This window comes from Mesoplodon bidens, assembly GCF_964165515.1.
Source record: "Mesoplodon bidens genome assembly, chromosome: 3".
In the NCBI taxonomy this organism is placed as follows: domain Eukaryota; kingdom Metazoa; phylum Chordata; class Mammalia; order Artiodactyla; family Ziphiidae; genus Mesoplodon; species Mesoplodon bidens.
Window position 1 is genome coordinate 111,463,790 of NC_138178.1, and position 25,913 is coordinate 111,489,702.

Genomic DNA, 25,913 nt, shown 5'->3' on the forward strand with positions numbered 1-25,913 from the left:
TCACTAACAGACTGTGATATGGGAACTTTGTTCATAAGGATTTTTATCATAATAGTACTGTCTCAATGGGATTTACAACTAAGAATTATTAACTATTCATTTATTAATTCATCTTCATTAATCATTCAAAAATGAAGACGATTAAAAATGCTTTGTCAATTTAGTAATTCAGCCTTTATTCTCACCTCAAAGAAATTAAGATAATTATACCAAATTTTATGTCAACATCTCAAACATTTTCTACTAATTACTTCAAAACGGCATTAGAACAAATATAGAAGCATCTGAGTTTTCATTTACTTATCACCGGAATTCAAAATTGTAAATATAAATGTAAAATAAACAATGAAAACCAAACGTGTTCAGCATTCAGAAGAACAGTTAATCTAACTGGGCAAGTGTCACATAAGAGGAAAAACATGGCATTAATGGCCAGTCTAGTACTGATTCCTTTACATTTTTGCACAAATTCTACACAACCTCTGAATAAAACTGCTTAAACTCTCCAAACATCAAAGTCTGTTTCTATTATACCGAAAAGTATGCCATATGGTTAACATCCAATTTATACCCTCTCCAAACTGAAATTTACAAAGCAATGATTTGCTTAACAAAGTACAGGGAAATTCCCTGAAGGTCCAGTGGTTAGGACTCAGCACTTTCACTGCAGTAGCCTGGGTTCAGTCCCTGGTGGGGGAACTAAGATCCCACAAGCCATGTGGCAGTGCCCCACCCCCACCCCCACCAAAAAAAGGTACAGTGTCCTAAGACTTAACACCAATGAAGAAAGGGCAGTTGGGAACATATGTTCATTATCATCTGCATTTTCATGTCAATTTAAGCCAATTACTTGATACAGAAATAGCCACCTTTAAAGAAGTATTTGTAGTCTCCCAGCTCATAACATGTTTTGAAATTGAATCAATCAAGCTATGGGTTAGAATCAGTATTCCCTACTAATTCCTATTCATTCAATAAACATGCATTTGTGTCATCACAATTATCATTACTGGAGTTAGTTCACCTACCAATTTTTATTTCTCAGAAAAGTGTACATGGAAAACTGCAAGAACTTTTTAAAAGATAGTTTTAAAACTCACTAAACAAAATTCTACACAAACTGAAATCAGCAAATGTTTGAAAACATGTTATGTAGATGTCCCTACAGCAACCCCAAAGGAAGATGATGAAGGGATGTACTTACGTTTCAAAACAACGATCCACGTTGTCAGACATCAAAAGCAGCATGCATAGCTGTTCAAGGGCTATTAGTTGCATGTCCCTTTCATCTCCCTGTCCCATCTGTAGCCATTCCAGCAATGTATCTGGATCCACGTCTGCCATGGTTTTTTAAAAGCTTCTTTGCTCAAATTTAAAAAGTAAAGGCAAAAAGTCCTCTAAATGTCCAGGACTGATCAGCGTGGGTTTAAAATTTTTTTCTTTTACATCGGCTAGAGCCAAATTTTCGTGGTGTCCTCCTAGGAATTAGAAAAGACTCATAAGTATGTTTCGATAGAGAGCTTAATGCAGTTTTTCAACTTTCCTTATTCCTCGGGTTTAACTTCATACACTGTACTAAATAAAAACCAGTTTTGCACAAGAGTATAAGCTGATTAGGTTGCTGCTTAACTGGAAACCAGAGCCGTCTTTGTCAAAGACAATCAAACAAGCTTCGGATCCCACTACTGCTTATCACTAACGTCTGCGCCAAAAGGCAAACAACACCTTACTAAAAAGGTTCTTTTTTTTTTTCCAGCAAACTTCTTTCCCCTTCCTCCACCCAAAACCGATCTTCTGATAAGGGTTAGATTCAGTATTTTAAGGAGACTAAGCACTTTGAGCCAATTCCCCCCCCCAATTAAGTTTCTACTTTAAAATTACCTCCAATTTCATAAATTCTGCTGACTTCTCAATTCATTTACTGCTCTTCTTAAGATGTCCAACTACAAATGATAATTAGATACAAGATCTATCTATGAATAAAGACTTGATTAGGAATTTTGGCAGTCTTGACAACTGTTCTTAAAAGTTTAAAAAGAAATGCTAAAAGTAACTGCAATGGACTAACACGTTACGGATCAGAACATAGGCCAATCTACGGCCCTCCTTCCCCAGTCCCACAGAATGGGGCAGTTAGTTAAAAACGACAGCAGCAACAACATCGGAGAAGCAGCCCCAATAAGCATTACAAAAGCTCGTAAGCGCCCTGACGGAAGGACAGCTTTGGGTCCCACGTAACCCAGCTGCAGGTGTATAAATCCAGCGGCAGGTCCCGTTGGGCACCCAACGGCGGCGATCTGCAGGGATGACCCAACACTCCGGGCCCAGCCGACTCCGCACCGGGAGGCGCAGGCACCGCGCTCCGGTTTTCCGGCACCAAACCCGGCTAAGTTAGGTACCTGTGTCGAGGAGGAGGGGAAGTTTTGGAGGAGGAGCAGCAAGCCTCTCTGCCTGAGAGGAGGCCGCCAGGGCGGGCAGGGCGATGGGTCTCCCGGGAGCGGCGCCCGTAACTCCGAGGCCCGGCGGGACGTCCCTGGCCAGGCCGGGCGGCGAACCTTTCTCAAGGACAAGGGGGGCCAACCATGGGCTCCGGCTCGGAGAAGCCGGGTCCCTACGCGGGCAGGGCCGGGGGAGGGGAACAAAGGGGCTAAGCGGGTGAGTCGGCGGCAGCCCCGCCGACCTCACCAGGGTCCGGGGTCTCGCTCCCGGCCCGCCGCCGTGCATCCCAGATGCCGGCACCACGCCTGGCCTTTCCGACCGCCCAAGGCGCTCCCGCCTCTCCTTCCCTCAAGCTCTTACCCGGGCCTGTCGTCCCAAACCGCCCCGGTCCAGCTCCAAGCAGGCCGCGGGCAGAGCAAGGCCCGGCCGCGGCCCTCGAGTTCCCAGGAAGCTGCAGGCCGCGCAGGTCGAGCCGGGCCGGCTGCACAGGAAAAGCCGCGTCTCGTCCCTCCCCTTCCTCCGCCGGGACCTGGTGACAGGGAAGCGAGAGGTTCCCCAGACCGGCAGCCGCCAGCTCACGTCCCGCCTCCGGCACGCGTCTCCTCAGGCCCTGCAGCTCAGAGCCCCGCGCAGTGCTACCGGCGGCGGCGGCTGGGGGATGCAGCGTCCATCGCGATCCGGGAGGGGGATGGGTGGAGGGTCGGGTGAGAGCCGGGCGGGGAAACTGCGGAGGGCAACCGTGCGCCGCGGAGGCGGAGCAAATATGCTCTCCCAGCTCAGCCCTGCCGGCCGCCACGTGGGGCGCTGCGGAGACCAGTCGGCCCACAACGCTGGGGCGCCTGGCCGGGGCGCCGGGCGACCGGACGCGTCGTCGCCGCTACCGGGGCCTCAGACTCCTTCGGCCTCGTCGGCTGTCGCTTATCTGTCGTACGCCCTGCGCCTTCACGCTTCGCTGTCAATCCGAGCGCACTCCCAGCACCCCGCGCACACGGGTGCACGCACGCTCAGCGTGTTTTGCACGGAGTGTACACACTTGACGTGCTCCTGCTGAAGGCCCCGACGCCGCCCGTCAAAGCTGCGGCCCAGGCGACCTCCGCCACGAGCTTCCCCTCCTCTCGGCTAGTCATCCCTCCTCGCGCACGGAAGTGCGTCGGGGGAAGAAAAGCGCCTCCCTTCGGTAGGCAAACCGCCCGGCAGTTCACCAGAAAGGAAAACTTTCACCACCACCCTGGGAGGTAAATATTGTCGAGTATCCTCTCCATTGTACAGATGAGAGCACTGCGGCTCCCAAAAGCGTGAATCAGGCCCAGTGGCGTCCCCAGTAGAAGCAGCTCCTCGAGTGTGCTTTTGAGTTCTTCCTCTGCGTTGTAGTCTCCAATATGTCCATTGTTATTACCTTCAAACGTTTTATTTCACACGCGTTGAAAACAAAATATGCCTGCTTATGGGACGGGCTTGGAGACATTTAGGATGTAATTAATTGGAAATATGAATATAGCTTTTTTTTAAATCAAGAAATGAATCCATTCGTTTGTGAGATAAGTAAACCCATGCCCCGTACACCAACTGTACTATCACTTTTTCATCTTTTAAACGAAAATGAGTATTACATGATAGTATTTGAGTCGTGTTCCTTTAAGCAATCAGAGAAGCTGCTACATATGCTTGAAGAGCTAGTATTTTGGAAATTACAGATTTGCACCTCAGATATCTATAGGTACATGTCCCATTGTAGCAGGTAAGGATTCCCAGGTCTCCTGTTAGTAGGTCAAATTAAGAGAAAAGAGTGGAGGATTCCACTATCTTGTCCCAAGTACAGCACATGAGAATAATTACTTGCGAGCTATGAATGTGACTTGGAGCTGCCAGGAAAATCTTCAAGGAGGAAGTGGCATTCCTTTTAGACTTGAAGAATGGGTAGAATGTAAACACTTCAAGAGAGGAGTAAGAATACAGGCAAAGCCTGATCTGTTCTGAAACAAAGGAAAGAGGACCTGTGCCCCAAGCAAAAACCAGCATTAAGCAATGATATAGAAGATAGGAGCTAAAGTAAGCAGGAACTTAAATGTGTGGGATGCAGAATTTAGGCTGAGGAAACTAACAAGTTCTGGACTAGAACATTGACTGGAAAAATTATAAAAATCTTACAAAGATGTATAGGGCAAGAGTGTCCAGAATGGCTAAAAGGAGCTACCTAGACAAGGAGATTAACTGGGAGATTGCTAAAATCCTACAGTAGTGGAGGGAGAAAGGGCCTAGTTTTTGGCAATAAGAATGGAGAAGAAATCTTTAAAATACTTTTTTTAAAGATAGATCAGGGGCTTCCCTGGTGGCGCAGTGGTTGAGAGTCCGCCTGCCGATGCAGGGGACGCGGGTTCGTGCCCCAGTCTGGGAAGATCCCACATGCTGCGGAGCGGCTGGGCCCGTGAGCCATGGCCGCTGAGCCTGCGCATCCGGAGCCTGTGCTCCGCAACGGGAGAGGCCACAACAGTGAGAGGCCCGCGTACCGCAAAAAAAAAAAAAAAAAAAAAAAAAAAGATAGATCAGAATTTAAATAATTATGTAAAGGTATAGTTTCCTTTATTCCCTCACCATCTCTATTTATACCACCCACTTCCTACCTGGAAAATTAATGGCTGTAATATACTTTAAAGAAACCCTATCCAAAAATGTTGACCTTTTTTGTGATTTTATTATTGAATCATTTTTTAATTGAAATGAGATCCCAGAAAAAGAGCATTAAAGGAAAGGAATAAAGCCCTGCAGAAAACAGGAGACCCAGATGAAGGCAACTGACCATACTTGAATATATGTCCCAAGAAACCAGGATATATTTACATGTTAATATTTCACCTTGATGTCAAAATCTAAGAATAATGAACTTTAAGAATTGCTATGTGCCAGGCAGTGTAAGGTACAGTGAATAAGTCACAGATCTCATCTTCAATAAACTATAAAAGTCTAGAGGAAGGTAGATGTATTCACATCCACTGTGTCTGGCTCCATGGTCATACTTATCACATAATATTGTCAGGTACACTGGGACCATCAAGGAGGTAATGATATCTTGGAAGTCTTCAAAAATAATGTGTGAACTATGTTTGGAGCTGGCCAAACATTATGAAGACCACGTGGAGAGGCACAGAGATGTGGAGAGGACTCCTCTTGGGGAAGGAGAGGGAACAGGCTGCCTTTTGGTATAGGCCCCACTTTCATGAAGGATCTTCAGTATATACACAGTTGGAACCATTCAACAAGATCAAAAAGGAAGACGTTCATTCAAACTTAAACTCTTATCCCACTGATTGGCATTACAATGAAGTAATTTTTAAAATAAATCTTATGAATAACAATTATATGACACTAAGTTTTTTATGTATCCAAAGCATCGTTAGCTGTAAACATTTCAAATACACTACAAAAAATGTCTGGGCATTTCTCGAACTTTTAATTGGAAATGGGGATGTCTGTGGCTTTCCTGAATTTCTGAGAGTCTCTGAATATGAAAGAATGTAATCAGTCATTTTGGAAGAGTAGGAAATTAATTTGGCTGGAACCTAGGGTGGAGGTAGTGACTGGAAGAGAACATTGAGGTTAATTGGAATCAATTAGCTAAGGGTCTTGTGCTAAGGAGTCTGAACGTTGGGTGAACAATGTTGTTCTTTGGGTGATGGGGAGCTTTTGGACACTTTAAACAAAGGAGTGCTGTAATGCAAACCAGGTTTTAGGATGATTAAACACCTTAAAGTTAAAATTGATTTCTATGAAGCTTTACAGTTAGCAAGAGACTTTAACATCTATTATTATTTAATCCTCATATATAATTTTATTATATATAAAAAATGATCTAACAGCGTAGGTATTATCTTTATATATAAGAGGAAAAGCTCAGAGAAGTTAGGTGACTTGCTCAGGGTCTCATAGCTCCTCAGGGACGGGTCTCATTCTCAAACCCAGGCCTTCAACTCTTCGGGCTCTTAGAGTCTGAAGGAATGTTAAAGATAACCTACTCTGTCTTCCCTCGTACAGAAAAAAAACAATGTAGTAATTTGTCTGTGCCATCCCTGACTTGTTATCCAGCCTTTTCTATGATATTTCCATTGTTGGGAAATGATTATTTCATGAGGCAATGCATTTTACCCCGATCTATTAGCTCCAATTATTAAAAAGTGGTGTGGTAGAAGCTGGCTGACCAATATGTGAAACCCTGTTCCCATTTTACTACCTGGGTGAACTTGGATAAATTATTTGATCCCTCCAAACCTCAGTTTCCTCATATGTAAAAAAGGATGACAACAGCTACATAATTAGATGAGCGTTAGAAGAGTTGAAGGAGATTGTGTATGCAAAGAACCTAAACCAGTAATTTTCAACCTTAGCTGCACATTAGAGTCACTTGGGGAACTTTTTTTTTTAATAGACTATTTTTTAGAGCAGTTTAGGTTCGCAGTAAAGTTGAGCAGAAAATACAGAGAATTCCCATACACCTCCTGCCCCTGCACAACTGTCAAAATCCCCCACAGGATAGTACATTTGTTACAATTAACGAACCTAGGTTGACACATCATTATCACTCAAAGTTCATAGTTCACATTAGAGTTCACTCTTGGTGTTGTATAATCTACGGATTTTGACAAATATATCATCACACATATCCATCATTATAAAATAGTTTCACAGCCCTAAAAATCACTTGTGCTCTATGTATTCATCCCATTCACCCCTAGCCCCTAGCAACCACTAATCTTTTTACCTTGTCTGTTGTTTTACCTTATCCAGAATGTTATATAGTTGAAATCATATAGTATATAGCCTTTTCATGTCGGTTTCTTTCACTTAGTAATATGCATTTAATGTTCTTTCATGTCTTTTCATGGCTTAATAGCTCATTTCTTTTTAGGGTTGAACAATATTCTGTTGTCCGGATGTACCAAAGTTGCTATTTATCCATCTACCTACTGAAGGACATCTTGGATGCTTCCAAGTTTTGGCAATAAAATTAAGCTTCTGTAAACATCCAAGTGCAAATTTTTACATGGACATAAGTTTTCAACTCATTTGGATGAATACTAAGGACCATAATTTCTGGATTGTATGGTAAGAATATGTTTGTTTGTTTTTTTTCCTTCCAGTTTTACTGAGATATAATTGACATACCGCACTGTATAAGCTTAAGATGTACAACATAATTATTTGACTGACATATGTCATGAAATGATTACCACAGTAGGTTTAGTGATCATCCATCATCTCATAGATACCACATTAAAGAAATAGATTAAAAAATTGTTTTTTCCTTGTGATGAGAACTCTTAGAATTTACTGTTAACAACTTTCATTTATAGTGTTCAGCAGTGTTAATTATTGTTATCATGTCATAAATGACATCCCTAGTATATATTTTTCTTGTAACTGGAAGTTTGTACCTTTTGACTACCTTCATCTAATTCTCCCTCCCTCCTACAAGAACATGTTTACTTTTGTAAGAAACTGCCAAACTGTCTTCCAAAGTAGCTGTACCATTTTGCATTTCTTTTTTTTTTTTTTTTTTTTTTGCTGAGCTGCATAGCTTGTGGGATCTTAGTTCCCTGACCAGGGGTCAAGAGCTCCAGGTCCTAACCACTGGACATCCAGGGAATTCCCCCCATTTTGATTTCCATAAGCAGTGAATGAGAGTTCCTGTTGTCCAACATTCTCGTCAGCATTTGCTGTTGTCAGTGTTTTGGATTTTGCCCATTCTAATAGGTGTGTAGTGGTATCATATTATTGTTTTAATTTTCAATTCCCTAATGGCATGAGATGTGGAGCATCTTTTCATATACTTATTTGCTACCTGTATATCTTCTTTGATGAGGTGTCTGTTCAGATCTGTTGCCCATTTTTTCAGCATATTGTTCATTTTCTTGTTGAATTGTAAGTGTTCTTTGTATATTCTGATAGTAGTCTTTATCAGATATGTCTTTGTGAATGTTTTCTTCACCTGGGGAACTTTTGAAATGTCAGAGGATCAGGCCATATCTCAGACCCCTTCAGTCAGGGTCTCTGAAGGTAGGATCCTTACCTCAGTATTTTTAAAAAAATATTTATTTACTTATTTATTTATTTTGGCTGCACTGGGTCTTAGTTGCAGCTTGTGGGATCTTTGTTGCGGCATGCAGACATCTTAGTTACGGCATGTATGTGGGATCTAGTTCCCCGACCAGGAATCAAACCCAGGCCCCCTGCATTGGGAGCACGGAGTCTTACCCACTGGACCACCAAGGAAGTCCTCAGACATCAATATTTTTTAAAGTCATTCTAATGTGTAGCCAAGGCTGAGAACCACTGACCTAAGTCAATACAATAATAATAATATTTAAATATAATTATAATGATACTATCATTATTATTATTGCTGCTAAATTTTATTAGGCACTTATCATGTCCTAACACTCTTCTAAATGTATTACAGGTATTAATTCATTATGGACATAAGCTACTTTGATGTACTATCTATGTTGCCTTGGCCTCTCTGAGTTTTGTTTTCCTAATCTATAAGCCTAAGATAATAATAGAAACTAACCCCTCATAGAATAAATATATTAAACAAGATAATGCATGTAAATGCCTACCACATATTAAACACTCAAAAGTGCCAGCTATTAATATTAATTACATTATTAGTTCTGCTCTCTGGTATGGCATGCTAGGTCTGCTCCCTCTTCCATGGGACAGGTCACCACAAGTAAAGACAGCAGTCATGATTCCACTCCCTTTTTTCTCCAGGCAAAGTAAGTCTAGGTCCTTCAACAGCTTTACCCTCCTTGGTCATGTCCAGTTTCTCCTGAAATTCTTTAACTTATTCCTAAGTCTAAAACTGTGCTTTAAAGGTGGTCAGACCAGGACAGAGGAGTACAGTCTTCTGTTGCATTGGGTTGGGAGGGTGGTAGTCACATCACTCTTTTGGCTCATACAGAGTCTGCAGTAAACTAAAGCCCTTACTTCTTGCTACCTGAACTGCCAAGCCAGCTTTTCTTCAGTCTTTTAATTTAGTGGTTAATATTTTTGTCCTTAATGTTTAGACTTACTAAATTTCATCTTGTTGATTCTGCATCAGTGCTGCATCCTGTGGCAATCTCTTTGAATCCCAATTGGGTAGTGAACTGTATTAGCCATCCTTCCAAATTCTTTGTTAGTAGTTGATTAGATAAATGTGCGACAGAACTTGGCCAAAACAAAGGCACTGGTGTGTCACAAACCTTTCACGAAGCAGTTTTTTATGCATTAAGTAACATTCTCTTGATGTAGTTGTTCAGGTAACTCTGGCTTTACCTAACGGTATTTATCACCTGACCCACTTACATCCTTCTTAGCAATAAGAATTTTAACATAATTTTTTTTTAAAAAGTGACAATACTAAGAAAACGAAAACCAAAATTGAGTCTTGTAGTACAGAATGAACATATTTGTATCTAAGATTTTAAAGGAAATATTGTCAATTGCCTTCTTGAAATCCACTTATTTCAACTATGGCATCCCAATAATAACAGTTGGGGAAGTTGGGTAAAGGATATATATAGGAAGTCTTTTTTTTTTTTTTTTGGCAATTTTTTTGTGTTTGAACTTATTTCAAAATTGTAAGTCAAAAAAATAAGATAGTAAGTTTAGCTTGAGATGACTAATTCTTAGTATTGCTGTCTTCTAGGAATCATTCTTTTCTAAAGATTTCAAAAATGATGTATTTATAAATATATTCTAGAATTTTGACAATTTTTTACAAGATTCACTCTATCCATCATATGTCCCTTGGTAGTGAAGACAGAAAACAAATAATAGTTGTAAAAGTTGTGTGTTTTATGTTCCTAGTTAGTTGTTCTTTCTCCAAGGCTAAAAAAAAAGGTTTTTACTCTTCATTAGTATGCTCAGGTGCATAATAAGTACTTTATAACTTAGTTAAAGGAAAAGTAGGATCTGATTTATGAAAATTCATTCAATAGAAGACTTTCAAGAACCTAAGTTCTGTAAAGAAGTCTATTTTCTGGGACTTCCCTGGTTGCGCAGTGGTTAAGAATCCGCCTGCCAATGCATGGAACATGGGTTTGATCCCTGGTCCAGGAAGATCCCATATGCCTCAGAGTGACTAAGCCCTTGAGCCACAACTACTGAGCCTTGCACTCTAGAGCCCACATACCACAACTACTGAGCCTGTGCACCACAACTACTGAAGCCCACGTGCCTAGAGCTCGTGCTCTGCAACAAGAGAAGCCACTGCAATAAGAAACCCACACACTGTAACAAAGAGTAGCCCCCGCTCACCACAACTAGAGAAAGCCCACACGCATCAATGAATACACAAAGCAGCCAAAAAAATAAATAAATAAAAATTTAAAAAAAGAATTATATTTTCTTATTACATATTTTAAAAAGTGTATTGGGGAAAAACATAATAATTGTATAAATTTGAAGTTTCTCCTATATATTTGCTATTAAGGGATTATTGTTAATTGTTTTTAATATATGATAATGATATAATGGTTATATTACCAAAAAAAAAGGGTCTTTATTGCTTAGAGAAGCATACTAAAACATTTACAGATGAAATGATACGCTAACTAGGATTTGCTACAAAACAGTTTGAGGAGATAGTGGGTAGAGTACAGATGAAACATAATTGGCCATGCACTGAGGATAACTATTGAATCTGGGTAATAAGTACATGGGGGTTCATTATACTAGTGTCTGTAGTTTTGTGTGTATTTGAAAATCTCATAATAAAATCATTTTTAAAAAATATATGGGAGGTCTAAGAGGATAAAGGAAGCAATACTGACATTTTGAGATAATCTTATGGAAATGTTTCTTAATTTTAAGTTACAGCATCATTTAACCTTTTATCTATGGAGAGATCACTATAGTTATTTACTTAAGCTTTTTAAAACTCAAAATAGTTCAAGTAAGTTTATTCTTATGATTTTGTTATATAATAAATTAAAGAGATAACATTATAGGGGATAATGACAGGAACAGATATTTTAAAAATTAACTTACACTTATACAGAGCTTACTATGTGTAGGCACCCTTTTAAGTACTTTGTAATTACTAACTCATTTAATCCTCCTCATAACCCTACAAGGGAGATAATGTTATTGTCTCCATTTTACAGATGGGGAAATGAAGGCCTATGAAAGTTAAGTAATCTATAAGATCACACAGCTGGTAAACAACAAAGGTGGATTTTGAATCCAGAAAGCCTGGCTGCAGAAGCTCTCTCTCTCTCACTGGGCTAAATGAACCCCCCCAACACACACACACCATGATAAAAAGAAATACACCTTGAGGCATTAAGCATATAGAAATTATAGCACGAGTGCAGAAAAATAAATACACCAGGATATTTACTGCAGCATTTTTATACTTACTGAATATTGGAAACTGCCTACATGTCCCATCAATAGCAAAGTGAACAAATCTGCACAGATTCATTTAACCTGTGCAGATGTTTAAAAGGAGATTGACTTAGAAAAATGAAAAATATTTAAAATTAGAAAGTTGCAGAATCATAAACATTAAGATCCCATTTTTAAATTCTATATATAATATGAATAAACATAATGGAAGAGGGACTTCTCTGGTGGTCCACTGGTTAAGAATCTGAGCTTCTGCTGCAGGGGCCGAAGGTTTGATTCCTGGTCGGGGAACTAAGATCTGGCATGCTGCGCAGTGCGACCTAAATAAATGAATGAATGAATGAATGATATATCAAACTATTAAATGGTTTCCTCTGAAAAGTGAATCAGAAAAAAGGGAATAGGGAGAGCACTTCGATTTACATTTCTTTTTAGTGTTTGAATTTCTTTTACAATCACTTTTGCAATCAAAAACATTTTTTTAATGTAATACATATATACAGTGTAAAACTTGGGAAGTCCAATAGAATAAAAAGAAAAAACAATAATAATCACCTACCACCTTGAGGTCATTATTATTAACATTTTGATAACATTTCCATGACCTTTTTTTCTATATAGAAATATATATATACACAAAATCACACATATTACATATTGTGATCATATTAAATAATATGAAGTTAATGACAGTAAACAAGTCTTAAGCCCTTTTCTTGGACTTCTTACATCACCAGAGTCCAAAATTCATCTACCCAACACCATCGCCACTCATGTGTTATTCAAGGAGTCCTTTTTATCCTTTTTATCAGCTAACTAAAGAAGCCTGAGGGCCAGACTTTGATTATCTGAGCTAGGAAAACTAGCTGCTTTCCTTCAGCCTTAAGGATTAAATTTATACTTTCAGAGATCAGTGTGTCTGCCATAGCAGAGTTAAAAAGGTGAGCAGTTATTCAAGTAAAGCTCCTTAGCAGAAAAATCCATCTAGGTCATTCAAAACCAGAATTACTTCCCTCAAGGTCATTTGCCAAAGCTTATCTGAATCCTTGTCTAAAATACCTTGGAAGGTAAATCAGAATTTAATATAAACTTGGAGCCCAGGAAATATGTTTGATTTACTAGGTAAATGCCAATGGCTTGATGATACCTGCAGACTGTATATATGTATTATTAATGTGAGAATGTGCATATGCTGAGGTAATCTAGAGATTAAGGCAGGCAGCTTCTTGACCAAGGAAATTAACCACAAAGCTTTCACGGAAATGATATCTCTACTAGTTTTTCTTTGAAAATCATCATTAGATGATTTCAAGATTTTTTTATTATTCACTTTCTTTAGTTTTATATTCAATTTTCTGATGTGTGCATCATATATATCATATATACACATATGTATACATTTAAATATATAAACTTTGTATATACACATGTGTGTACATTAAATATATGTATATTTATACTTTTAATAGTAGCTTTATTGAAATATAATTCATATACAATTAATGCTTTTAAAGTGTACAGTTCAGTGGTTTTTATAACAGTCCCAAGGCCTTTTATTATTTTTTTTATACCTTTCATGCCGTGAATTCATAGGGAATGGGTTTCAGCAGTTTAGGCTCCTTTCCATTGGTTTTTACAAAATTTGCTTCTCTGGGTGAAACAGGCTGGTGCTTTAGTTGAATCCAAGTACCACTGTCTTTGGCTTCCTTCTTTTTCTGATTATTTTCCTTCACACGTTTCAGGAAGCTATCTTGGCTCTTAAGAATGTTTAATACACTCAGTATATACGTTAATTCTCTTGGCAAGATTCTTGCCCTTAACTCATTTGTTTACAACAATGCCAACAGCATGCTGGGTAATATAGTAGACTCTTCCAGTTTTGCCTTGGTAACATTTGTGGGGCATTCCTCTTTGAATAGTGCCATTCCCTTGAGGTTTACAATATCACCTTCTTTGTAGGTTTGCATGTATGTGGCCAAAGGAACAACAACATGTTTTCGAAAAGGCCTAGAGAACATATAGAAGGTGCTTCTCTTCTTTCCATTTGTGTTTGTCATTTTGGTGAATGACTGGAAGATGGCAGTTCCAGCCCAAAGTGTCTTTTTTAATAATAGCCATCCTAGTGAGAGTGAAGTAGTATCTCATTGTGATTTTTATTTGCATTTTCCTAATGACTAATGACGTTGAGCATTTTTTATGTGCTTATTGGCTCTTCATATACCTTCTTTGGAAAAAAATCTGTTCAAATTCATGCATTTTAAGATTGGGTTATTCGTTTTTTCATTGTTGAGTTATGAGTTCTTTAAATATTCTGGATATAAGTCCCTTGTCAGAGATATAATTTGCAAATATAGTCTCCAATCCTGTGTGTTGCCTTTTCAGTTTCTTTTATTTTTTTGGCTGCATTGGGTCTTCATTGCTGCGTGTGGGCTTTCCCTAGTTGCAGCGAGCAGAGGCTACTCTTCGTTTCGGTGTGCAGGCTTCTTATTGCAGTGGGTTCTCCTGTCGCGGAGCATGGGGTCTAGGCACATGGGTTTCAGTAGTTGTGGCGCTTGGGCTCAGTAGTTGTACCGAACCCATGTCCCCTGCATTGGCAGGCAGATTCTTAACCCCTGCACCACCAGGGAAGTCCCACCTTTTCAGTTAATTTTTTTTAATTAATTAATTTATTTTTGGTTGCGTTGGGTCTTCGTTGCTGCGCGCGGGCTTTCTCTAGTTGTGTCAAGTGGGGGCTACTCTTCATTGCGGTGCACAGACTTCTCACTGCAGGGGCTTCTCTTGTTGCGGAGCGTGGACTCTAGGCACGTGGGCTTCAGTAGTTGTGGTGCGTGGGCTCAGTAGTTGTGGCTCTCGGGCTCCAGAGGACAGGCTCAGTAGTTGTGGTGCACAGGCTGAGTTGCTCTGCAGCATATGTGATCTTCCTGGACCAGGGCTCAAACCCATGTCCCCTGCATTGGCAGGCAGATTCTTAACCACTACCCCACCAGGGAAGTCCCTCAGTTTCTGGATGGTGTTTTGTGAAGCACAAAAGTTTAAAATTTTTATGAAGTCCAATTTATCTATTTTTTTCTTTTGTCATGTGTGCTTTCAGAATCTAAGAAACCATTGCTTAATTCAAGATCGTGGATATTTACATTTATGTTTTCTTCTAAGAGTTTTATAATTTAAGCTCTTACATTTAGGTTTATGATCTATTCTAAATTAATTTTTGTATATGTTGTGAGGTAGGAGTCCAACTTTATTCTTATTTGCACATGAATATCCAATTGTCTCAGCACTATTTGTTGAAAAGACTATTATTTCCCCATGACTCGCCTTGGCACCTTTGTTGAAAATCAACTTACCATGAGTGTAAAGGTTTATCTGGACTCTCAATTATGTTTCGTTGATCTGAATTTCTGTCCTTATTCCAGCACCACCCTGAGTTTATTACTGTAGCTTTGTAGTTTTGAAATCATGAAGTGTGAAGTCTCCAGTGTTGTTCTTCTTTTTCAAGATCATTTTGGCTATTCTGGTTTGTTTGCATTTCCATATGAATTTTAAGGTCAGCTTGTCAATTGTAAAAAAAAAAAAAGGCTCTGAATTTTTTTTTGAGATTGGTGTCTGACTTTTATTATTTTTTAAATTTTTGTTGGAGTATAGTTGATTTACAATATTGTATTAGTTTCTCCTGTACAGCAAAGTAAATCATTTATACATATACACATATCCACTCTTTTTAATGTTTTTTAAGATATTTATTTATCTTTATTATTTTTTTAATTTTTAATTTTATTTTTGGCTACATTGGGTGTTTGTTACTGTGTGTGGGCTTTCTATAGTTGCGGTGAGTGGGGGCTGCTCTGCGTTGCAGTGCATGGGCCTCTCATTGCGGTGGCTTCCCTTGTTGCGGAGCACGGGCTCTAGGCGCACAGGCTTCAGTAGTTGGGGCACGCTGTGGCACGCAGGCTCAGTAGTTGTGGCTTGCGGGCTCTAGAGCGCAGGCTCAGTAGTTGTGGCGCACGAGCTTAATTGCTTTGCGGCATGTGGTATCTTCCCGGACCGGGGATCAAACCCATGTCACCTGCATTGGTAGGCGGATTCTTAACCACTGCACCTCCAGGGAAGTCCCTTATGTTTATTTTTTAAAAATATTTATTTATTTGGCTGCTCTGGGACTTAGTTGTGGCATGCAGGATCATTTAGTTGCAGCATATGGGCTCTTAGTTGTGGCATGTGGGATCTAGTTCCCTGACCAGGGATCAAACCCAGGCCCCCTGCATTGGGAGCTCGAAGTCTTAACCACTGGACCACCAGGGAAGTCCCTATCCACTCTTTTTTAGACTCTTTTCCCATATAGATCATTACAGAGTATTGAGTAGAGTTCCCTGTGCTATACAGTAGGTCCTTATTAGTTATCTACTTTACATATAGTAGTGTGTATATGTCAATCCCAATCTCCCAATTTAGCCCTCCCTGCTTTTCTCCCCTGGTAGCCATAAGTTTGTCTTCTACATCTGTGACTCTATTTCTGTTTTATAAATAAGTTCGTTTGTATCATTTTTTTAGATTCCACATGTAAGCAATATCATATGATATTTGTCTTTTTGTCTGACTTACTTCACTTAGTATGATAATCTCTAGGTCCATCCATGTTGCTTCAAATGGCATTTTTTATGTCTAAGTAATATTCCATTGTGTATATGTACCACATCTTCTTTATCCATTCATCTGTCGATGGATGTTTAGGTTGCTTCCATGTCTAAACAAGCTCTGATGGGAATTCCCTGGTTGTCCAGTGGTTAGGACTTGGAGCTTCCACTGCAGGGGGCCTGGGTTCAATTCTTGGTTGGAGAACTAAGATCCCACAAGCAGCTGGTACAGCCAAAAAAAATATAAAGTTTAAAAATAAACAAGCTCTGATTTTGATAGAGATTACATTGAGTATTTACATCAGTTTGGGAAGTATTGCCATTTTAATAATGTTTCCCAATTTATAAACATGAGATATTTTCCATTTGTTTAGTTCATCTTTAATCTTTCAGTAATATTTTATAGTTTTCAGTGTACATGTTTTGTACTTATTTTAAGTCATGGAGATGTTTCCATGTATACTGGAGAAGAATGTGCATTCTGTTTTAGTTGGGTGAATGTCCCTTAGGTCTAGTTGGTTTATAATATTGTTCAAGTCTTCTCTTCCCTTACTGATCATCTGTTTGGTTGTTCTGGTCATCATTGAAAGTGGAGTAGTGAAGTCACCAATTATTATTGTTGAACTATCTATGTCTCCCTTCAGTTTTATTAGTTTTTACTTCATGTATTTTGGGACTTTGTTGTTAGGTGCATATATATTTATAGTTATGTCTTCCCAACAGACTGATCCTTTTATCATTATAATATATCCTTCTTTGCCTCTAGTAACAATTTTTGTCTTAAAATCTACTTTTCTTGGGCCATGTGGCTTGTGGGATCTTAGTTCCCCAATCAGGGATCAAACCTGAGCCCTCGGCAATGAAAGTGCAGAGTCCTAACCACTAGTCTGTCAGGGAATTCCCTTAAAATCTATTTTGTCTGGTATTAGTATAGCCACTCCAGCTCTCTTTTGAGTACTGTTCTGTGTGGTGTATATTTTTGCATTCTTTTCCTTTCAACTTATTTGTATTTTTGAATCCAGTTTGTCTTTTATAAACAGCATATAGTTGAATCATTTTTTTATCCATTCTTCAGATTTATGCCTTTTGATTGAAGTGTTTAGTCTATTTAAAATTAAGGTAATTATTGATAACATAGTTCTTACATCTGCCATTTTGTTATTTGTTTTCTGTGTGTTTTATGTCTATTTTATTCCTCCATTACTGCTTTCTTTTTTGTTAAGTGGTTCTTTTTTGGTATATCATTTCAATTCCTTTGTGGTTTCTTTTACTATATGTTTCTGAGTTCTTTTCTTAGTGGTTATGCTAAGGATTAAAGTTAACATCTTTTTTTAAAAAAAGATTTGTTTATTATTATTATTATTATTATTATTTTGGCTGCATCAGGTCTTAGTTGCGACATGCGGGATCTTCATTGAGGCACATGGGCTTCTCTCTAGTTGTGGTGCACAGGCTTCAGGGCGTGTGCGCTCTGTAGTTGTGGCATGCCAGTTCCAGAGCACATGGGCACTGTAGTTTGCAGCACATGGGCTCCCTAACTGAGGCACGCAAGCTCAGTAGTTGTGGCGTGTGCGTTTCTTTGCCCTGCAGCATGTGGGATCTTAGTTGCCTGACCAGGGATTGAACCCACGTCCCTTGCATTGTAAGGCAGATTCTTTACCACTGGGCCACCAGGGAAGTCCCTAGAGCTAATGTATTAATTTTAAAATAACCAAGTTTGGATTAATACCAACTGAATTTCAATAGTATACAAAAATTTTATTCCGTAAATTTTATTCCCTTCTCCAAGTGCTATTATTGACATATAGTTACAACTTTATATATCATATACCCATCAACTCAGTTTTATATCGTTGCTTTATGCAGTTGTTTCTTAAATAAGAGGCAAGAATAAAAGAGTTACAAACAAAAATACATTCATACTACCTTTTATGCTTACCTATGTATTTACCTTTACCATTGCTCTACATCATATATTGGCTTATTTTAGGCTCTTATTAAAATTTTTCAAAATATTCAGTTACATCTGCTGTTTCCCTCAGTTGTTTTCCCCTCTCAATAGTTTTTACACTGTAATTATCTAAAGTAATGTGGTCTAGTGGAAAGACTGAGTTTTGAATCAAGAGTCTTGTCACCTACTAATGGCTTTCAGTCCATTGACTGATTTTGTAATCCAGATTAAGCCATTTAGTCAGTATCCGGGCTTCAATTTCCTTAACTCAGAAGTGGAAAGAGTAGCATTTGGCCGTATTTGACTGCTGACTTTAAATGTACCACTCTACCAGGTATAGGTCCTACCACAGATGAGAGAAGTTCTCTTGTAATTCTAGTCTAGCAGCTAATATACAGAAAGAAGGTCAAAACCTTTATAACATTATAGGCTAGTATTCCAACAAGAGAGAGAAAATAACTGAGAATAAATAAAAATTTATGAAAACTGTTTCAGATGATCTGTTGCTGTTTGCAATATGCTTTGTAAAAACAAAAATCCTTCAACTTGCAAATTGCTTATATTTCTATGAAGAAAATATAAATAAAATAATAATCTTATGAATACTCCCCAATATTGTAAATACCTATTCCTCAGCTAAATTCATTTTAAAAATCCAGGCATAGCCCAGCATAGGGATCAGGAAAACTTGAGTCAGCCAGCTATTTGAAGTGAGTTTGGGGGAAAAAAGAAAGTATATCTGAATCTTAAGAGTATATTTAATATATTTTCTTAGTCTCCTGTTTCCTGAGGTCTACTCTTCCTATCAGTTTTTTGTTTTATTTGTTTTTAGGGAAGAAAATAATCATATTCACCTTGGAAGTAAGCCAGGGCAAGAATCACCATCATTTAGAGTATAACCCATAAAATCTATTCTGGCCATTTTCTTTGCCTCCACTCAAAAAATAGTAAAAATGAGGTTGAAAATAATTCCTTAGGGGCCACAGGTGAAATTCTTCCTCATAGACATTTAATTTGGGATTGAATTTTTAGCAGGGATACCAATTACACCTAGAACAATAAGGTAGTTGTTGGTGATTCATCAAGCAGAAGGTGTTTTGACCTTTTGCTCCTGTTGGAAACAAATCCAAGTTGGAAACACCTTCTACACTCAGGTTTTGTCGGTTGATGAGGTTCTGACCATGGTAATTTCTGAATATTAATGAAAGAGCAAGTCAAAGTAGATGATCTGGTTAGTGTTTCCTAGTATGATTCAGACCTGTTATACAAAGGTACTTATTCTAAGGAACTTCCTTTGTCCTTCTCAGTCTTGAGGAAATGTGACTAGATTGACTGGAGTGTAATCTTGCTAACCATTGCATAACTTTCCATATGAGTCTACCTTATCAAAGGGAAGCTAGCCTTTGCCTTACTCTATTACACTATTTAAAAGCATACTCTTTGTAACCAAATAAAAAAGAAATATATTTTGCTATTCTTTCACACTCAAAAGAAGGTGTAGGTGGATATCCGTGTTTTTTTAGCTAAAGAACCCCATGTCCTTTCATTAGTGGTCTGGAATCTTGTTAGCAAACGAAATTTGCACGTGGCCTTTGTATTAGCATTACTGTCACACTGTGTACATATGGGAGATAGAAGACTCTAAAAATAACTAATCTAGGGCCTCCCTGGTGGCGCAGTGGTTGAGAGTCCGCCTGCCGATGCAGGGGATACGGGTTCGTGCCCCGGTCTGGGAGGATCCCATATGCCGCGGAGCGGCTGGGCCCGTGAGCCATGGCCGCTGGGCCTGCGCATCCGGAGCCTGTGCTCCGCAACGGGAGAGGCCACAACAGTGAGAGGCCCGCATACCGCAAAAAGAAAAAAAAGAAAAAAAAAATAACTAATCTAGCTTCAGTAAATGGACCGAACTGTGTGTGCTGCATATTCCCACAGACTTAACGATCTGGGTAAGATAATATTTATTCTCAGAACAAATCACAATTGAAACCCTTATTCTCCTCTCATTTGGAGTCTTTTTTTTCCCCTCTTTTTCCCCCTAACCTGAGAATGGCTGCAGGGTTTTTTTAAGAGGAGCTTGCAGTCTCAAGAAAAAAAGCACAGAAACGTCTCTTCATAGTGGTTTCTTCAGTCAAATACATTCTGTATCGTAACATTGATAAAATTATGACAGAATTTTAAATAATACGGCAATTGCTTTTCCCCATTTGACTTACTTTAGTCACTGATATAATGTTCCTGCCTCAGAGATTTACTTCTTATCGATGGATTAATAGAAACATATGAAAAGTATTGATTTGTTTGCCTGTTCAGGTTCTTAAATTCTAAATCTTAAAAGTATGTTTATTTGTAGGTACAACTCATAAGTGTCCAGCTTTTCATTTCTTTCAGAAATAAGGCAGAAGGTGGTTAATATCCTCATCTGCTTCTCATTCGTCCTCATAGGTTCACCCCTGCTCCCCTCTCTCATGTTACACAACATTAGGGAGCCCAGAACATAATGTCAGCATCTTTCTAAAGGCAGTGGGTGGTATTTACACACTTAAGCTGCTGGCACTGACAGGGTGACTGGAGTCAAATGTAAACCATGGCATTTATCATTCCCAGTCAAATATATTGTGCAATGAGTAGCAATGGGCACTGTGTGAAAGGTTGCCTAATAAGCTGCCCTAGTCTTAGGATTAGTCAGCATCTTGCTGTGAGGTGTGTGTGACCAAGATACTGGAGGTTGCTGGAGATGGAAAGGCAGGCTGGCCAATGATAGGAAAAAGGAGGGGCAGCTCAACTCTTGGCAAACAATTGAATCTTAGCACAGTGCATTTGTTTTCTGAGGTGCAGAGGCTGAGAGGCTGCTGAGAAACATCTGAGGGAAAGATGTCATTTTCTGACTTTTTATTGTTTTCCATGAAAACTTTCCCCTGTGTAAAATCTTAGAAGCCAGTGTAATTTCTGGTCATGTTAATTTATAGTGGAACCAAAAAATGTTTTTTGAGGAAATCTTTTTTTTTGTAATAGAAAGTTTAATTATTAAAAACAACATGATCACACTAAAGATAATTAGAAAAAGCAAGGGGGAAAACACTCATAATCCCTTTTACTAAAAATAATTATTATATCATAGTAGCATACATTTTTATTCTTTGAACAACTGTTTACAGAGTTGTAATCATCCAGTTAAAAGATTTTGTCACATAATTTTTGGTAACTTATCATAAGCTTTTTTTCCCCCATAGTGCTACATAACCATATTTAAAATAACTGAATAATATTCCATTCAGCGTATGGATGAACCAATGTTCACTTTAGCCATTCCAATAGGCTGCTTCCATTTTATGCTGTTGTTACTGATATTATAAATAACACTGAAATGACTATAATTTAAAATACAGATTTTTTTGGTATTTTTTGATTTAAGGTGATTTATATCAAATACAAAATTTATATAAAGCATATATGAACAGCTTAAAAGTTAATAATAAAATGAACCGCTGAGTATCCACTTCCAACTTAAGAAATAAAACATTGCCTGTAACTTAGAAGCCCACCTGTATGCTTCTCTTTGGTTGCATCCTGTTCTCTTTCTCTCCTACAAAAATAACCACTAGCCCAAATGTTTTGTTTATGACATATATTTTTTTATATTTTAGATTTTTCCTTAGATTATTTCTAAGAGAATTTAATAATTAATGTAAATGGGGTTACATGTTTATCAGGGCTAGTTTCTGATGTTGGTAGAGCATTGGCTTACATTTCTCCTTCAGAAATTGTCAAGCTTGACACACCCCAGTAGGCAAGGCAGGCCCACAGACCAAAGAAAAATTTGCCTCCTAAGGAGGTGCACCCTGTGACAGCTCCCTGCAGTATGAAGATACTGTGGATTAGGACTGAGAAGCTTTATCGTAGAGAGAGATGATTCTGGTTTACCTACATAAAGGTTACCCTCCCTCCTCCCAGTCCTTTCTCCATTCCCAGTTATTTTGATTTTAATTTATCATTTGTATGTTGTTATTTTAATCACTCATTCATTTAAAGCAGTCAGTTCTTCTTTTTTTTGCGGTACGCGGGCCTCTCACTGCTGTGGCCTCTCCCACTGTGGAGGACAGGCTCCGGACGCTCAGGCTCAGCGGCCATGGCTCACGGGCCCAGCTGCTCCACGGCATGTGGGATCTTCCCAGACCGGGGCACGAACCCGTGTCCCCTGCACTGGCAGGCGGACTCTCAACCACTGCGCCACCAGGGAAGCCCCAGTCAGTTCTTTTTGTTCAACATATTGGTGTCTGTCTTCTGGAATAAATGCCAACATATTTATGTTCAACTTTACCTAACCCCAAGGAATCAGATTGGTCAGATTGATCTTCTCAGTTTCGAAAATGGAGAAACTAAAAAATTCGAAAATAATTGGCCAGTAATAGAACCAATAAGGATGGTTAGCTTTTAGGTCAATAGGAAAAATCCCAGACTAGTGTTTCTGATCACCTGCATCAGAATCAGTTAAGATGTTTAGTAAATTCAGAGATTCCTGGATTCCACTAGAGACCTACCAAATCATAATCTCTAGATTTAGAGTCCAGGAATCAATAGTTTATTAAGCACCCCAGATGACTTTTCAGTACCCCAAAATTGAGAAGTACTACCCTAGATCAGGAGCTGCAACCAAAGAAAAGTGCTTTAGTAAATATTCCTGAATTCTCTAGTGTGTTTCTATTTGTTTAGCACTGAGATGTGGGGTTGGGTGACCACGTAGCAGTCCTTTCTGTAGGAACCCATTGTGATGTATTTTGCAGGATGAGAGTGGAAAAACCCAGTTCTTTACTCCACTACTATTAGAAATTTTAATATGAGAGAAAGAAGTCTAGGAATCACCTTAATTATTTATAGCAAATTAGCAGTAGATTTTCATTGACCATGGCCAAGAGCAAGAATGAGATATAGGAGGGAAGCAAATGAAGGCATTTTGCCTGAAGCAAAGACAAGGGTTCAGTTATAGTTTGTGCAAAGCACACTCTGTTTTCTTCTCAGTATTGAGTACTGCTCCTGTCCGTGACCTTGATACTCAAAACTGTTTTGCATGTAACCATTGTCCTGCATAGCACTGGTTCTACATAATCTTTGAAGCAGAAATCTTTATGGTTTCACCAAGTCTGGAGGCACTTATAAAGAAGAGAATTGGGGCTTCCCTGGTGGCGCAGTGGTTTAGAGTCCACCTGCCGATACAGGGGACACGGGTTCGTGCCCCGGTCTGGGAAGATCCCACATACCGTGGAGCGGCTGGGCCCGTGAGCCATGGCCGCTGAGCCTGCGCGTCTGGAGGCTGTGCTCCGCAACGGGAGAGGCCACAGCAATGAGAGGCCAGCATACCGCAAATAAAAAAAAAAAAAAAAAAAAGAAGAGAAGTTGGGGAAAATAAGTTGTTGAAAGGAAAAACTAAAAGAAAAGAGTTGGAGAAATGATATAAAGGTAGATATAGAAAGTTAAGCGGAGTCAGGAAAGAAGTATCACAAGGAATATGGGAAACACTGCCATTCTTCAGATTCACCCTCAATTAATGTAGCTTGAGATATTGCTAAGCAAAACCCTTCTGAGAATTAAACCTGAGAACCTAGTTAATAAACATTTGCTGTCTGGAACAGTGAAGGAATTCCCTTTAGCTGAAAATCAATTGCTCTATGAAAATGATCATTACTAAAATAGTTACTGCTGAAACTACGTGGTATTTGACAGAGTTTCTCTGCCTTGTTTCATCTCGTTTTTCTATCTATGCTGTCATAAATTTGCCATATTTAAGAACCCAGCAATGATAATAGGAATATTACACATTTCAATATTTAATATGTTCAGACTCTCTTAAAATTTGAACATAATAGGGCTTCCCTGGTGACGCAGTGGTTGAGAATCTGCCTGCCGTTGCAGTGGACACGGGTTCGTGCCCCGGTCCGGGAAGATCCCACATGCCGCGGAGCAACTGGGCCCGTGAGCCACAACTACTGAGCCTGTGCGTCTGGAGCCTGTGCTCCGCAACAAGAGAGGCCGCGATAGTGAGAGGCCCGTGCACCGCGATGAAGAGTGGCCCCCACTTGCCACAAGTAGAGAAAGCCCACGCACAGAAACAAAGACCCAACACAGCCATAAATAAACAGACAAACAAATAAATTAATTAATTAATTTAAAAAATTTGAACATAATATTTAACCCAGAGAAAACGAAGTAGAGATGAGCTAATTGGTGCAATGTCAAATATGCTGCAAATATACTAGGAATGTTCAATTGTAGAAATAAGAATAATAGTAACAATATGAATAAGGGGGAAGAACCAAATAGTAAACTATATGCATATCTTGCATTTTATGAGGGTTATTAAAATAACACCTTAAATCAGAATATCATATTCAAGATATCTTTTTAATGTTTATTTGTGTGCTTGATGATCTGCACTTTGGTTTAAGTTCTGTCTCTAGAATACAGAAATGTAACAGATTGATCTCAGTAATATTTATGGAGAGTAACTATGAAGACATGATAATATAATGATAAGTAATAATTTAGGAGTTAAGGAATTTCAGACCAATAACCAAAACATCATACTAATCTATGAAACACCAGTTAAAGTTGGGATAAAGCAAGATTTCCCACTTTGTTTAACCTTATAATGGGAATTCTAGATGTGGTTCAAAAATAGAAATCATATGAATACTTAGAAGAAATGATAGATGAATAGGAATCTGTTTCCAGGTTGGAGTTTTCCTAAACAAAACAAACAAACAAAAAGCTGACAAAGAACAATAATGGCAAATGAATGAAAATAATAACTTTGACTACATAAAAACGTAAACAAAATATTGAAGAATAACAAAATAAAGTGACCTACAAATGTGAAAAAATGTTTAAATCCACTAGTAATTAAAGAAATTCAAATAAAAACAATGAGATATTATTGTTCTACCATCAAATTGCTTGAGATCTAGAATGATAAAAATATTCAGCACTGGGTAAGCACAATGAAATGCGAACTTTTTTTTTCTTTTTGGCCGCACCACATGCGGAATCTTAGTTCCCCCACCAGGGATCGAACCCACACCCCCTTTAGTGAAAGCATGGAGTCTTAACCACTGGACTGCCAGGGCAGTCCCAAAATGTGAACTTTTGCACATCATTTGTGGGAATGCCCTCTTTGATGAGCAATTTGTTTCAAAACTCTTACAAATATACATACCCTTTTTTTTTTTTTTTTTTTTTTTTTTTGCGGTACTTGGGCCTCTCACTGTTGTGACCTCTTCCGTTGTGGAGCACCGGCTCCAGACGCACAGGCTCAGCGGCCATGGCTCACGGGCCCAGCCGCACCGCGGCATGTGGGATCTTCCCGGACCGGGGCACAAACCCGTGTCCCCTGCATCGGCAGGTGGACTCTCAACCACCGCGCCACCAGGGAAGCCCTATACATACCCTTTGATTCAGTCATCCTTCCACTGGCACTTACTCTAAGGAAAAAAAATAAGGGCATCAGGGCTTCC

General features: G+C 39.0%; 2 protein-coding genes and 1 pseudogene across 7 annotated transcripts in view; 1 reads left to right on the forward strand and 2 right to left on the reverse strand.

Moving 5' to 3' along the window:
* The window catches only part of HECTD1 (HECT domain E3 ubiquitin protein ligase 1), an 89,547-nt gene extending 86,392 nt beyond the window's left edge, over positions 1-3,155 (reverse strand). For 2 of the 5 annotated variants that reach the window (XM_081229675.1, XM_081229671.1), the window contains exons 1-2: positions 2,800-3,153; positions 1,205-1,478 (exon numbers count right to left, since the gene is read on the reverse strand). In XM_081229675.1, coding sequence (XP_081085801.1) covers positions 1,205-1,344 — 140 coding nt within the window. In that variant the 5' untranslated portion in view covers positions 1,345-1,478; positions 2,800-3,153. Of the gene's footprint in view, positions 1-1,204; positions 1,479-1,881; positions 1,944-2,799 lie in introns of all 5 variants that reach the window. The other 3 variants (XM_081229672.1, XM_081229673.1, XM_081229674.1) reach the window with 3 other exon arrangements.
* The window catches only part of LOC308614069 (uncharacterized protein), a gene marked incomplete at its 5' end in the record, with an annotated part of 71,048 nt that continues 47,617 nt past the window's right edge, over positions 2,483-25,913 (forward strand). The window contains 3 exons of the mRNA XM_081228280.1: positions 2,483-2,655; positions 2,689-3,674; positions 7,340-7,536. Coding sequence (XP_081084406.1) covers positions 2,483-2,655; positions 2,689-3,490 — 975 coding nt within the window. The 3' untranslated portion in view covers positions 3,491-3,674; positions 7,340-7,536. The remainder of the gene's footprint in view (positions 2,656-2,688; positions 3,675-7,339; positions 7,537-25,913) is intronic.
* On the reverse strand, positions 13,401-13,883 carry LOC308613859 (large ribosomal subunit protein eL21-like; annotated as a pseudogene). The gene has a single exon. The product of its transcript is annotated as a large ribosomal subunit protein eL21-like (transcript).